This window comes from Cupressus sempervirens, chromosome 5 (genome assembly GCF_028749045.1).
Source record: "Cupressus sempervirens isolate cs-2001-9-10 chromosome 5, ASM2874904v1, whole genome shotgun sequence".
NCBI classification, from domain to species: domain Eukaryota; kingdom Viridiplantae; phylum Streptophyta; class Pinopsida; order Cupressales; family Cupressaceae; genus Cupressus; species Cupressus sempervirens.
Window position 1 is genome coordinate 917,935,776 of NC_143122.1, and position 16,660 is coordinate 917,952,435.

At 31.9% G+C, this 16,660-nt stretch overlaps 1 protein-coding gene across 1 annotated transcript; it reads left to right on the forward strand.

Moving 5' to 3' along the window:
* The first annotated feature begins 892 nt into the window (after positions 1–892).
* LOC149558898 (L-type lectin-domain containing receptor kinase IX.1-like) lies at positions 893–11,857 on the forward strand. Its single transcript, XM_089831093.1, has 3 exons — positions 893–1,050; positions 1,385–1,486; positions 10,240–11,857. The coding sequence occupies exons 1-3, from the start codon at positions 893–895 to the stop codon at positions 11,855–11,857; spliced, it is 1,878 nt and encodes a 625-aa protein (XP_089687219.1).
* The last annotated feature ends 4,803 nt before the right edge of the window (positions 11,858–16,660 follow it).

Here is a 16,660-nt window from a genome sequence, read left to right on the forward strand (position 1 = left end):
TATCTGAATTTTAACAATATAACATGAAAAATAGTATAATCTAAAATTTTATATATTAAAATTGATCTATCTATTAAAAAGATTACTACTCATTAATAAAAATTAAAAATTAAAATATATAATTATAAAAATTGCAAACAATTACCATTATTAATGTTATTTTAAAATAGCTTTGTAATGTTATTTTAATAATAGATAGAGGAATATAATCATTGATTCAAATAATCTAATGAAGAAGTCAGATTAATTAATACTATAATATCTAAATTCTAAAAATCTAATGTTTTGAATGAAGAGAAAGAAATAGAAAGAAATCTGCAATTGAGTAGAATTTCTAGTATAACAAAGTTTCTAAGAAAATTTAAGGAAACTATGCAGATTTCAAAATAGGAAAAAACTACACAATAAAAGTTTCTAAAATGGAAGAAATACAAATCTACAATGTTTCTAATTGAGAAGAATTTCTATTCTATCAAGGTTTCTAAGAAAAATTAAGGAAATTATAGAGCTTTGAAAAAAAGAAAAAACAACAAAATAAAAGTTTCAAACATAAAAGAAATCAAAACACATAAAAATACATACTCAGAATAATGATCCTGTTGCTCAATCTAATGTTGAATAGAAATCATAATATTGATCTTGTTACTCAATCCAATGTTGAATAGAAATCAGAATATTGATCCTGTTGTTCAATACAATGTTGAATAAAAAAGAAAATAGGCTCTTGCCATATATAATGTTGATGTGTGATGGTTCAACTTCAAAGAATTGAAAACATGTAACGCGTAAAAATGGAGCATAAGGCAAGACATTTGGTTTTCTTTTCATAACAGATTATTGGCTTTCTTCTTGCTCGAGTGAATGATGACGAAATATATTTAGAAATGTCTAAATGTGTCTTCACACTGTTAGCAATAAACTGTTATTTGATGACGACCCGACTGGACCTGATGTTTGCAATTACGGACTCGCAGGATGCGTGTTTAGTGTTTGGAAATATCGAAGCGTTCAAACCAAAAATACAGTGTGGTTAATGAGGGAATGTGAAGTGTCAGTGTTAAGCATTGCTGGTCAAGTCCAAATGGAATTTCAATAAAGGACGCGGTATAACTGTTCAACTACCTGTCAATTTTTTTCAAAATGTTATATTGTTTACAACAAAATGTGCTCCCATTGTAGAAGCCTCTCGACTTAATTAACGCCACTTAGAGAAAACAAACTGACGAGGCATTAAAATACTATACAAAAAAATGGATGTCTATGATATCTGGCATTTGTGAACCATGCCTATTTGCCTCGAAAAAGATTGAACTTGTGGAACATCACAACAAGAACCCCCGAGAGTTTCAACCTGTTCGATGTTTTTCGTTTGTAATGGCCAAAGGAATTCCACGACAAATACCGTAGCGGATGACATCGAAAATATTTCTCTTGCAGGCTCTTCATATCTCAACCAAGGCCTTGATGGAACCTGCGTGTCGTCGAGGTTTCATCATCACCAACAATTTCCTAGGTCTTATCGGTAAAAAAATAATAATGAAACTTAATGCAACGCGGAGAGGCCTATGTGTTCGTTGGTATGTCAAAATGTAATCACCCAACCGACTGCATTAAGAAATGCTCAATTTCTATGTGTGTTTTTAGGGAATGCCAAATCATAAAATCAGTAAGTAAAATAGAGACAACAAACTAACAAGCAATTTAACGTTTTATAAAAATGACTCGACTTATATGCTAAACACCATCTTCTGCACCATGCTTGTCTGCCTTCAAAAAGACTAAAATGTAATATCAAACAAGAAGCCACTGAATTTCAATGTCAGTTTTGTACTTTGATAGAATATCCACGAGGATTTCCACTAAGAATGCCATATCGCTTGATATCGAAAACACTTTCCCATCTAGTGTCCCAAGATTACAGTTTGGCAAGATGAGTGGATTATTATTTGGGAGGGTTTAAAGATATTTAGTCAAATGTTGCGAAGTGAGCAATATCGGGTGAAATTTTATATTATATCATATAAGGACGAGGTGCTTAGTATTATATGTGTATCATATGTGTTTTAAATGTTAAAAGAGTAAACAATATTAGCATTAAAATATCAAGAGCACCATATTGGTCTAGAGTATTTTTTCTTCCATGTGAGATATCCAAATACAAATAACAAAGAGTGATTGTCATTGTATCACACCTTTTAAGCTGTATGACAAATTCTAGATGATGCACTCCACATTCGATGGTTAATGTTCAACTCCATGATGTTCCAACTAGGTAGTGAATCCTCCATCGGTCGTTTCATATAACTATGCACTTAATCAACTCTTCTAATACATTCATCCTTACTCTATTATTACAAATCTAAAATCTTTCTCTAGCTCACAAATATGATACAGTGCAATACATTTGAAAAGATAAGAAATTTTTAAATGGAGAAATCACAATATATATAAACTTGCTTGCCACCAAAAAAAAATACCCTATACATCACCAAACCTGTAGATACTGAGACAGACAATAATAGAAAAAAGAGTTTAAATAAATGGAAAACTACAACATCGTGTAATAGTTATCCTGATGGTTGAATAATTTTGGAGTGGCATGAAAGAAATAGCCACCACAAATAGAATAACAAAATCTTCATATTTGAAATTTAAATAACAGAAACCAATGACTTAAGAATTCTAATCATAGAAAAACTAATGCAATCACCTCTCCTTTATCATAAAATCTAAAGACTGGACTACGAAATGGGGGAAATCATACCAGATTTAAGCTCTACTACAGTAAATATCCTTAACAAACCTAATATTTGTACAACTTAACACACAATCTCAATGTGGAAGGGGGAGAAAACCTTGCACAAATTTATCTACAAAATTGTATTTCAATAATCTGTCAAAAACTCACAAATTTGATGACAACAAAAAATTACAGATAACTTTTGATAGTGACCCCAAAAGGAAAAACAAATATCAAATCAATCTTCACTTTTGTTTGCAAGGAACTTAAAAATCATCATAGACTCTAGAATAGATCCAAAAGGTCTACAACAATTCACGAGAAATTTAGGAACAATCTGGAACTATAAATGGAGAGGCATTCACCCACGACAGTTGTAACTATAGTATTAAATGTCATATTTAAAAAGTATTAAGTAATCTTACATTGTCCTTGCATTTCAGTTGTCTATTTTATCGTCCCCGTCCACTCTAGCCTGGGCAATAAAAAAAACATTACAATGTGTTAATAATTTTAAACTACCATTTCTTCATTGGTTGGAATGGATTTTGATTTGGAATTGCTTAAGATTTGTTTTTAAATTTTTTTTCCTAGTATATAACATCAAAATATTTACAAACATGGAAAATTTTGAGTCTATTATAATTCGATTTTGTGCATTTTGCCAATAAATATTTTCCAACATCAATCGTCTATCAAAATTTTTTGCATGCATGTTGACATTTTCACAACTCACTCAATGAGTACATTTTTGTTTCTAGATTCAGAATTTCTCACATTTTGGGGCCCTATTCTTACAATGGTAAGGGATAAAAGTAGCATTGGGGACCTTAAATTACAAATGGAACAACAAACAAACTAAAAAATAGGTTTCCTCTTGTCTTATATTGCCTCAAAATAAAATTAAAAATAGATTTTCATTTGTCATTAAATGATTAATTTTTTTAAAATTGTTTATTCGTAAATTATTTCTAATTATTGATAATTCTTGTAATTTGGATAAATAAATGTAGATAATTTTAATAATCCTTAGAGGACTTAGATTAGTCTAGTTTAAATTAAATATTTATGTCCTAAGCTAAATGAGTAAAGATATAATAATTGAGCTTGTATGTTTGACAAAGATATAACTCTGTTATTGGCATGGGCTTTTGAGTGTTGTAGCTGGTAGACATCAATGAAGTTGTTCTTTTCTCAACTGATACGTTTTATGAAATCATTGCATATAGAGCATGACACTGGAACTATTATACTGCTACATCCTAAGCTAAATGAGTAAAGATATAATAATTTAGTCTAAGACATTCAAAGTAAAGGTGTAGGTGGGAGCTTGTATGTTTGACAAAGATATAACTCTGCTATTGCCATGAGCTTCTGAGTGTTGTAGGTGGTAGACATCAATGGAGCTATCCTTTTATTAATTGATATGTTTTATGAAATCATTTCATATAGAGCATGACATTATTGGAACTATTATACTGTTGCCAGCCTATGAATATGTTTTTGCTACTATTCTTGATTTCCTCTTCATCCCCTCTTGACTCCACATGTCATATACAGGCTTGTTTCTCTTCACAAGAGTGCACATATACTTACAAGTCAAGCATGTTAAATACTCCTATTGTCTGAGACTGTAAAGCTTAACACATAGAAAATAATATTTATTTACAATATGTGTAATCCTAGTTTCTATGATATTACAATTTCCATCAGAGGTCCTAATAATTCCATTTGTCCTTCCTCATTACTACAACTAAATTGGTATACCCCTAAGCTTCCATTAACATTTGCAAGAACCATGCGATCTTGAACAGCACTATAGCCATGATTGTTGTCAAGTCTTCCCTCATTTTACATGTTATCACAAGTACCTACAAGTAAAATTTCATCCAATTTAAAGTTCAATGATGTATGCATTATCTTCAATTCCATTCCTAGACTTCTTAAGATGTCCTTATGATGCACCTGCATCATAACTTCATGAATCATTTCTACATTTGATGTTTTTTCCATGCTTAATGTCCAATTTTTTTAATAATTTGAGTCATTGTGCTAAGATGGGACCTCTAATTGTGTAAAAAAGTAGGCTCCATCAAGATCAAAAAAAGCTTTTAAAGTAATAGCATAGAAGAAACTAAAGAAAAGAAAAGAATTCTTGTAAAAAGGCTCCATCAAGATCAAAAAAAGCTTTTAAAGTAATAGCATAGAAGAAACTAAAGAAAAGAAAAGAATTCTTGTAAGTAAAATGATCCTAGCAACCTGTGCAAAGGAGAAGAAAATGCATGTCAATTGAATTACAAGAACTTAATCATTGATAATGAGTACAATTTTTCCATAGCATGTTTGCAGCATTTTTTGGAAGGTCAACTACTGAATTTTGAAAGCCTTAACTCTACATACTAGATAGACATCTGTATGCTAGACAATAGTCTGCCTTGGTTAGTTAAGCATGGTGAGCTTGTATTTTATTGTAGATTGTAGCATTTGATCAACAAAACATTTATGAATTTTACTTATATCCCATTCACATTTTTTGTCATAATCATTACTCAAAGCATGAATACCATATTGTTCAAGCCAATGGTAAGACAAACTCTTGACACAAAGTTTGGTCATTACTTGACTTGGCTTTAATATGTTGAAGGGAAGCACATGGTACAGGTGGTTGCAAGAAGAACCTCTTATAGAATTATCACATGAATAAAGGATGAGACAAATATCAAACCACATTGTATGGTTCTTTGACCTTTCCTCTTATTTTCATAACTAGTAGTTCATCAATAAAAAAAGGGGAAATTTGGTTTAATGTTTAAATACTAATAGTTGCCAACTAGACTTTACAAGGTCTAAGCAAACTTTGTGTAGATCACTTAGGGAGGACCTTGACTTGCCATCATTTCTTATGCAAATAAGTTTAAATTTTCTTTCCACTTAATTTTTTTTTAGAATATAGGAAAAACCAATGAGTCCTTAATCTTCCAATATTTCTTTCAGTGAGTCTATTCTTTTCTCATATATTTCTATTTAAATAGAATAATTTAATTTTCACCATGGAGCTTCTCATTACATGGGAGACCATCATTCCTTAAGGAGAGATGTGATAAATATTCCTAATGGCATTCCCAATCATTGAGAAATAGCACTGACCCAAGCTTATTCTAATCTATCTAGAAAAAATAGTGTCTAAGTATCACAATCCTTCCATCACACCCCATTAACCCCGTCAACCAACTTTCAAAGTTATGTCAAGCCTTAGTGCCCAAGAATGTCTCCTCTTCTAGCTCAATAATCTATGCCCAATTTTAACTTAAATAGCTCAATGATCTCTTGGAGCTATTTTCAATTTGGTAGATTCATGGTAGTGAGCTCTCCAATGAAAAGACTTCCATATGCTAGGGCCATAAAATATCTTCTCAAGACTACTGCTCACCTAAGCACTATATTTGTTTAGGTATAAAGGTTAAACTGTGTGAATGCTTTTAGTCATGAATCACTATCTCTATCTCAAGTGGGTATATACATTATTAAGACTTGCCTTAAATTATGCAAGCTGGTGATCCCTACAATGACCATAAATGTCTGTAGAGGCTAGGGAATATGGATTCTATTAGAACTACATATAAAATTGATAGGCAGGATCCTAGCTTAGATGTTGCTAGTGAAACAACTATAGTTTCATCCCTAGTGTTCTGCAGATATGAACCTTTCCTATTCCAGGAGGCTCATTTGTCCTTCCATCATGGTAAATTTTTAGTAGCTTCATGAATGCAAGCTATATTATATTCTATTATATTATATTACATTTGAAACCATGTATTAAAGTTTACAATTAAAACAAGTTTAAGTTCCATCTAATTTGTTTCAACATCTATGTGATGAGCATGCAATCTTGAGTGCAAGATGTAAAGCTACCAAAGCCTATCACCCTCTATCCACATGCAAGTCTCAAATCATCATCAATGTTCCTACTCATTCAATCAGTCTGCCTTCCTCCCTTCTTGTATCTCTTATTTGTAAAACCTTAGACTATTATTTTTCCTTTTTTTAAAAGGTGCTAGCTCAATGGATGAGCCCCTGCATTACAAGCAAGGGATGGTGGTTCAAATCCATCATGCCTTAACATGAATTAATTAATTACGTTGCAATATATATATATATATATATATATCTATATATATATATATATATATATATATATATATATATATATATATATAGATATATATAGAAATTATTATTTTCATACCATATTTTCTCTAACTATTTTCAAGAAGAAAATAAGCGAGATTAAAGAAGTTTCTATAAAGAAAAAGTAATAAAATCATCTCTAAGACACAATAATAGTGTTGTTCCTTACTATCTTTCTAAGACAATAGTCTAAGACACTCACTTAAAGACAATACTTAAGACAATACACAACTTTTTTTTTGTCTCCATTTACAACAATTTACTCAAAAATTATCTCCAATATTATCTTAAAACACCCCTTCATGTTGTAGTGATCACCCAATGTCCTAATCTTTAAAAAAAAGATTCATCTTCTATTTTGATCAAAAGAGAGGGACCTCAGCTCCTTTAAGTGCTCTTGTTTTCTAGGAAATTTTGGATCATAATATTAGAGAAAATAAACTCACGATGTTATACGAAAAATTGGACGTTTATGATATTCGGCATTATGTGGGCCATGCCTATTCACCTTGAAAAGACTAAACTTGCGGAACATTGCAACAAGAACCGCCGAGAATGTCAATGTATTCGATGTGTTTCTTTAGTAATGCCCAAAGGCATTTCACAAAAAATTCCATCGCGGATGACATCGAAAATATTTCTCTTGCATGCTCTTCATGATATGTCAACGTCAACGAAGACCTCGATGCATTTCGTCGAAGTTTCATCATGACTAGCAATTTCCCAGGGCTTATCCGTCACAAAACAATAATGAAATTTAACGCAACACGGAGAGGCCTGTTTGTTCGTTGGTAGGCCAAAATGGAATCATCCGACCAACTGCAAGAAATGCTTAACTTCTATGTGTTTTCTAGGAAATGCCGAATCATAAAATCAGTTAGTTATCTAGAGAGAACAAACTAACGAGGCATTTAACGTTTTGTAGAAACAACTCCACTTATATGTTATCCACCGTCTTGTGCACCATGCCCGCCTGCCTTCATAAAGACTAAAATGGAATATCAAACGAGAAGCCCATGTATTTCACAATTAGTTTTTACTTCATTACAATATCCACAAGAATTTCCACCAAGAATTATACGTTGCTTGATATCATTGCATAGAGAGCATGACATTATTGGAACTATTACACTGTTGCCAACCTATGAATATGTTTTTGCTACTATTCTTGATTTCCTCTTCATGCCCTCTTGACTCCACATGTCATATACAAGCTTTTTTCTCTTCACAAGACTGCACATATACTTACAAGTCAAGCATGTTAAATACTCTTATTGTCTGAGACTGTAAAGCTTAACACATAGAAAATAATATTTATTTACAATATGTGTAATTCTAGTTTCTATGATATTAAAATTTCCATCAGAAGTCCTACTGATTCCATTTGTCCTTCCTCATTAATACAACTAAATTGGTATGCCCATAAGCTTCCATTAACATTTGCAAGAACCATGCGATCTTGAACAACACTATAGCCATGATTTTTGTCAAGTCTTCCCTCATTTTACATGTTATCACAAGTACCTACAAGTAAAATTTCATCCAATTTAAAGTTCAATGTTGTATGCATTATCTTCAATTCCATTCCTAGACTTCTTAAGATGTCCTTATGATGCACCTGCATCATAACTTCATGAATCATTTCTACATTTGATGTTTTTTCCATGCTTAATGTTCAATTTTTTTAATAATTTGAATCATTGTGCTAAGATGGGAGCTCTAATTGTGTAAAAAAGTAGGCTCCATCAAGATCAAAAAAAGCTTTTAGAGTAATAGCATAGAAGAAACTAAAGAAAAGAAAAGAATTCTTGTAAGTAAAAGGATCCTAGCAACCTGTGCAAAGGAGAAGAAAATACATGTCAATTGAATTACAAGAACTTAATCATTGATAATGAGGACAATTTTTCCATGGAAAGTCAAATTATGATATTCCTAAGAGGGTTTTACAATATAATAATTTGTTAATAAAGAAGGCAAATTTTAAATTCTAGAAAAACTGAGAAAGATTTAAGTTAGAGGCCTCTCCTTATAGATGATCATATTATGATTTATGATGAATCCATAAAGGCTAGATTTCTTTTCTTGTCTTAATATATATCGATAGAGAAATCTAGAAACCCCTTGGATCCATGTATTTGGGGTCCCATTATAGGAAAAAATAGGAGATAGAATAGTAGCCCATATGGTTGCTCCATATGCTGGAAAGATCATGCTCTTTCGTAGGAAACTCGTGTCCAAAGGTTTCAAAAGAATGTGTAAAACATTTAATGTTCTTTTACATAAAAAAAAATGCATTTTGTGGTCCTAAAACAACTTAATAGGTCATTTCTGATATGTACTTATGTTCTTTTTGCTTATTTGTATGACAGTTAAACACAGTAGGCTGATTGTATGTTATCATTGGCTGGCCCATCTTGTCCATAGTTAGAAAAGCTTATTTTATTGTTGTGAATTCACTGCATGTTGTGTAGGGGGAATGATAATGTCAAAATCGTTGGTAGGCCAAAATGGAATCATCCGACCAACTGCAAGAAATGCTTAACTTCTATGTGTTTTCTAGGAAATGCCGAATCATAAAATTAGTTAGTTATCTAGAGAGAACAAACTAACGAGGCATTTAACATTTTGTAGAAACAACTCGACTTATATGCTATCCACCGTCTTGTGCACCATGCCCGCCTGCCTTCATAAAGACTGAAATGGAATATCAAACGAGAAGCCCATGTATTTTACAATTAGTTTGTACTTCGTTAGAATATCCACAAGGATTTCCACCAAGAATTATACGTTGCTTGATATCAAAAGAGTTTTCTTGGGCTCTGATCCCTACGTCCACGAAGAGCTCAATGAAATCTGCGGGCCATCAAAGGTCCATCCCGACTAACCAATCGGCAGGTCCTAATCCTGTAAGATAATAATGAAGAGAGAGGCCTATGTGTTCGTTCCTATCTCGAAATGGAATCGGCTGAACAATTGCAATTGCCTTCTTCCTATGAAAGGCACTACAAAATATAATTGCTAACAAATTACCCTCAGAGACCCTCTAAATCACATATTAGGATGGCTAAATTCACTCACCCTACATGGGCCTTCCTTTTCTTAACCTGTGTTGCTCTTTTCCTATTATCATCGCATGCAAGAAACGTTACTTTTAGCTTCCCTCCTCTAACAGGTATAGAAAGGGAAAATGATGCCACATATCAAGAGAGTAATCAAGGAGCCCTGCAGCTTACATGAAATGAAGCATCAGGAAACCTTAAGAACAGTTCTGGTTGGGCATATTATACTGACCGTATTCCGCTATGGAATAGGTCTACTGGGGCTCTGGCCAATTTTTCAACTTACTTTCAATTCAATATTGGTCTGAACAACGAAATATACGATAATCATGGAGATGGACTTGCGCTCTTCATGGCACCATTCGAACTGGAACCACCAGAGGACGCTTATGGTGGATTTCTTGGCTTGTTTAATGAGGAAAGCTTTAAACAATCATCTTATCAGATGGTTGCTGTGGAGTTTGATACATACAACAATGATTGGGATCCTGATGACAATCATGTTGGGATCGACGTCAATAGCATTTTTTCGAAGTTGATTTTTCCGCTCAATACATCTAGTCTATTCAATCGCTCTACACACCAAAATCTCACAAACGCGACATGGGATGCCTGGGTGGATTATGACGGTGTAGAAAAGGTTCTGCACTTCTTTATCTGGTATAATTCTTCTAAACCCAAAATCCCTCTATTTAACCACACAATAGATCTGAGCAACTGTCTACCAGAGTACATCAAGATTGGCTTCTCGGCTGCCATTGGAGAGTACACAGAGACGCACACCGTAAAAGTTTGGAATTTTATTTCTAAATATTCGTGGGAAGTCGGACCTCCTGGTGAATTACTTAGAAATGGCAATGCAAACAGATTTTCTGTGAAAGTGTATTTTATATGCGTGTTCTTCGTTGTTGTGGTCCTATGTGGCTTCATAGTTGTTCGCTGGTGGCAGTATTTCAGAAAAAGGGGAAGAGAAGGTAAGGCTAGGGAAGAGAGCGATCCAGAGCTAGACGAATGCTTTTGTCATGGCCCCCGAAGCTTTTCCTACGCCGAGCTCAGTGCCGCGACAAGAAATTTCTGCGAGAAAGAAAAGCTTGGACAAGGCGGCTTCGGCAGCGTTTACAAAGGAATCCTGCCCGGCACAGGGGACGCGCTAGCTGTGAAAAGAATAGCTCAAGGATCGAGACTAGGAAGAAAGGAGTATGTCTCCGAAGTTCAAACAATCAGCAGGTTGACAAACCGTAATCTTGTGCGGCTTTTAGGATGGTGCCACGAAAAGGGAGAGTTACTTCTGGTCTACGAGTACTCTCCAAATGGGAATCGGGATAAGCACATTTTTGGGGAACAGGAGGATACGCTTGATTGGAGCCGAAGATATAGTATCGCCTGTGACATTGCCTCTGCTCTTGTTTATCTCCACGAAGAGTGGGACCAGCGTGTCGTTCATCGAGACGTGAAGGCAAGCAACGTAATGTTGGATTCTGATTTCAATGCCAAGTTGGGTGATTTTGGTTTGGCGAGACTGATGGAACATGACCAGGAGTTTTCCCATACGACCATGGTGGCGGGCATGCAGGGGTATGTTGCTCCAGAGTGCTACATAATAGGTAAAACCAGTCCAGAAGCTGACGTGTACAGCTTTGGGGTGGTTACACTAGAAATTGACTGCGGAAGGCGGCCGATTGATCACAGCCTTGAAGAACACAATTGTTTCCCTTTTCTTGTCAACATCTATTGCATATTGGACCTTCTGATGTACGGACCACTTTCATTCGTAGATAGCATTCCTGACAAATATAACACATCTGTGGCATTTTCAAGCTATCCAGTTGTTGTCGAAACTGCATTTCGGATCTATAGAAATTATCCTTAAGAAATACAGTTGGGTTTTGTATATTTTCTCTGTTGCCTTGTCCACCTAAATTTATCCTATTTTGGCTTGTATGATGAGGTGTTTCAGGAACACACTCTGTTGTTCTTGAATTTTCATTCTCGTGACTCATTTCCACAAATACAGGTAATGCTTGATTGTACCTCTCACTTGATTCAAAATCAACTTCATGTCTCCCTTGTGTTTCAAAATGAGATACTTCATCGGATGTTCGTTGACGAGTAATTCTATCCCTATTTTGTAATTCCAATTCTTGTATTAGCAATCCTTCCCTTCTTCTAGCATAATTTAGTCGTCGGACTTCATTTTTCGTTCTTCTTTCTTCTTCTCTTTCAGCTTGTGTCATTTGTTCTTGTCATCGTCTACAATACTCTCTCTGGTATTGTCTCTGGTATGCTCTTTGTTGCTCCATTTGTTATTGTCTTCTTTCTTGATCCGATTGGAAATTCATACTTGATTTATTCATTTCTATGAAATAAATTTGTAACCAAACATTAAAAAAATAGTAGATTTAGTAAATTATTTTTTATAAAATTGGTTTAAAATATCACAATAATTTAGTGGCATTGCACTTTAGATAACATAGATATTTATTCATTTCTAATTAATAGTTTAACAATTCACAAATACATATAGGAGGAACTTTTTTGTGTAGATAAGATCTACAAATATACTAAATACCAAATAGTCTTGTATGTATAATACTAAATTTATTTAAGACAAAGGAAAAATAACATACGTTCATCAAAATTGATAAGTCGAATAGACAAATTTATAAAAAAAATTGATAATGTCAAATAATATGACTCCTAGATTTCATTATAGTGATGCAAAAACATGTGGAATTCATCAGTGAAGAAAAGGTTATTTTCGCCATCCATGTGCTCTTCATCATAGCAGATGTCTTTCCTAAATTCAAAGAACCCAAATGATTTCTTCCATGCCTCATGAATTTCCTTTGTATATTGTCCCACCTACAAGATTTGAGAATCTTGGACACTTCGAACATGAAAGCTCACTTTATGAATTTCAACTGTAATTTTTTTACAAGACTTGGAAATGATTGTTCCTAATCTATCCAAATAAGTTTGAACAATTTGGCTTGATTGCACCAACTCGTTTGGAAGAAGTGGGCTTGTGATAGTGTTCTCAGAATTATTTTGTTGAGCATCCATAGTTAATTTTTTTCTGATATCTATAATGTAAGGATAAAAAATGGTTAGTATCAAAATGACAAGAATTAAGCTATGCATATATAGCAATAAATTGGTATTTGAAAGAGAAGAAGATTTGATTGATTCTCTCCTATTGACATAATTCTATGCATTTAATTTCTTTTAACAAAAAATTTATATGTTCTTAATATTATTTATATAATGTTCTAATCTTTGATTTAAAAATTTAATAGTAAAACCTAACTTCAAACATTAAGGAGAAAATAGATAACATTTCATGAAATATTGTTTTTTATTTTCTTCATATTTTGATAGACGTTAAAATTGAGATTTATAAGTAGAATAAAATTTATAAAAATTAAAAGACATTCTTAAATATAAAATTTAAATTTCCTGATGCATCATTTCATTTAAATGTGTATTAATCTTTCAGAATTAGTTGATAGGTCTAATTGAACTTTTCTAATCTATTTTAATATAAGGTTGAAATTTATAAATTTGAGAAAATTTGAACAAAATGTTAGAGATTATATCAAGGCCTAGGACCTACTTCTTACATACATCACAAGACAAGATAAGTCTATTCTCAAAAGATGCATAACAACAATACAATAATATTGATCAATCAATATAACATGAAAAATAGTATAATCTAAAATTTTATATATTAAAAATGATCTATCTATTAAAAAGATTACTACTCATTAATAAAACTTAATGTGTCATGCATTATAAATATATAAATTAATTATAATTGTACATGCGTATCTATGTTTATTTATCTAAACTTGGATGTTTGATAAACTATATAATGGATTGGTTTCAAATCAATTTTCTATTTCTTAAAAAAACAACTCCTATTTTTATTAAAGAGTTTCCTTAAAGTATTAGATTTAAATCGCTTCATGATGTATAATGAGCTTATCTAAATTATTCTACTACTATTTAATATCATGATAGTAGTTGATAAAACCTATAATAGTATAATTAGCTAATCTCAAATCCATCTACTTTTATATAATAGTACAATAATAGTTCATAGGACCTATAGCATATAATTAGTTGATTAAAAATTCTTCTACTTTTGTTGAAAATCTTAATAATAGTTTGTAGGAGCTATAATTGATATAAATCTCATCTACTTTTATTTAACATCATGATAATAGTTCACATGACCCATACTATATAATTAGTTGATCTAAAATCTATCTACTACTCTTCAACATGATGATGATAGTTCATAGAATGCAACACTTATATAAAGATTTAAAATCTTACAACATCAAATCTAAAAACAACGTTGAACCCATCTACTACTACATTTTTTATTCTTGTTAAAATATTTTGAATATTAATTTAACTAAATCATAATTTTATACTAATATATTTCTCGAGAACAAATTATTTATTTAAATAAATTTTAAAAATTGTAAAACATATAATTATAAAAAATTGCAAACAATTATTATTATTAATCCACATAGTAAATAAATCTAAACAAATTTAAAAGGTTTTCTAATATCAATAATTTGAGAGCATATCTAAATTTTAACAATATAAAATGAAAAATGGTATAATCTAAAATTTTATATATTAAAATTGATCTATCTATTAAAAAGATCACTACTCATTAATAAAAATAAAATATTAAAACATATAATTATAAAAATTGCAAACAATTACCATTATTAATGTTATTTTAAAATAGCTTTGTAATCTTATTTTAATAATAGATAGAGGAATATAATCATTGATTCAAATAATCTAATGAAAAAGTCAGATTAATTAATACTATAATATCTAAATTCTAAAAATCTAATGTTTTGAATGAAGAGAAAGAAATAGAAAGAAATCTGCAATTGAGTAGAATTTCTAATATAACAAAGTTTCTAAGAAAATTTAAGGAAACTATGCAGATTTCAAAATAGGAAAAACTACACAATAAAAGTTTCTAAAATGGAAGAAATACAAATCTACAATGTTTCTAATTGAGAAGAATTTCTATTCCGTCAAAGTTTCTAAGAAAAATTAAGGAAATTATAGAGCTTTGAAAATAAGACAAAACAACACAATAAAAATTTCAAAAATAGAAGAAATCAAAACAAATAAACATACATACTCAAAATAATGATCCTGTTGCTCAATCCAATGTTGAATAGAAATCATAATATTGATCCTGTTACTCAATCCAATGTTGAATAGAAATCAGAATATTGATCAAGTTGTTTAATACAATGTTGAATAAAAAATAAAATAGGCTCTTTCCATATATAATGTTGATGTGTGATGGTTCAACTTCAAAGAATTGAAAATATGTAACACGTAAAAATGGAGCATAAGGCAAGACATTTTTTTTTGTTGTCATAACAGATTATTGGCTTTCTTCTTGCTCAAGTGAATGACGAAGAAATATATTTAGAAACATCTAAATGTGTCTTCACACTGTCAGCAATAAACTTTTATTTTATGACAACCTGACTGGACTTGAATTTTGCAATTATGGACTCGTAGGATGCATGTTTAGTGTTTGGAAATATCAAAGTGTTCAAACCAAAAATACAGTGTGGTTAATGAGGGAATGGGAAGCGTTAGTGTTAAGCATTGTTGGTCAAGTACGAATGGAATTTCAATAAAAGACGTCGTATAACTGTTCAACTTCCTATCAAATTTTTCCAAAATGTTAGATTGTTTATAATGAAATGTGCTCCCATTGTGGAAGCCTCTTGACTTAATTAATGCCTCTTAGAGAAAACAAACTGACGAGGCATTAAAATAATATACGAAAAAATGGATGTCTATGATATCCGGCATTTGTGGACCATGCCTATTTGCCTCGAAAAAGATTGAACTTGTGGAACGTCACAACAAGAACCCCCAAGAGTCCATAATTTCCTAGGTGTCGTCGAGGTTTCATCATCACTAACAATTTCCTAGGTCTTATCGATAACAAAACAATAATGAAATTTAACGCAACACAGAGAGGCCTATGTGTTCGTTGGTATGTCAAAATGTAATCACCCGACTGACTGCATTAAGAAATGCTCAACTTCTATGTGTTTTCTAGGGAATGCCGAATCATAAAATCAGTAAGTAAAATAAACACAACAAACTAACAAGGAATTAAACGTTTTATAAAATAGACTAGACTTATATGCTAAGCACTATATTATGCACCATGCCTGTCTTCCTTCAAAAAGACTGAAATGCAATATCAAACAAGAAGCCCATGAATTTCAACGTCAGTTTTGTACTTTTTTAGAATATCCATGAGGAGTTCCACTAAGAATGCCATATCGCTTGATATCGAAAACACTTTCCCATCTGGTGTCCCAAGATTACAGTTTAGCAAGATGAGTGGAATATTAGTTGGAAGGGTTTAAAGATATGTAGTCAAATGTTGTGAAGTGAGCAATATCGGGTGAAATTTTATATTATATCATATAAGGACGAGGTGCTCAGTATTATATGTGTTTTAAATGTTAAAAGAGTAAACAATATTAGCATTAAAATATCAAGAGCACCATATTGGTCTAGAGTATTTTCTCTTCAATGTGAGATATCCAAATACAAATAACAAAGAGTGATTGTCACTGTATCACACCTTTTAAGC

Coding starts and splice junctions, on each gene's coding strand:
- LOC149558898 (XM_089831093.1), top strand. CDS start 893: ATGTGTCTTCACACTGTTAGCAATAAACTGTTATTTGATGACGACCCG. Junction 1,051..1,384: donor TTAATGAGGGAATGTGAAGT/GTCAGTGTTAAG, acceptor TAATGGCCAAAG/GAATTCCACGACAAATACCG. Junction 1,487..10,239: donor GGAACCTGCGTGTCGTCGAG/GTTTCATCATCA, acceptor GCTATGGAATAG/GTCTACTGGGGCTCTGGCCA.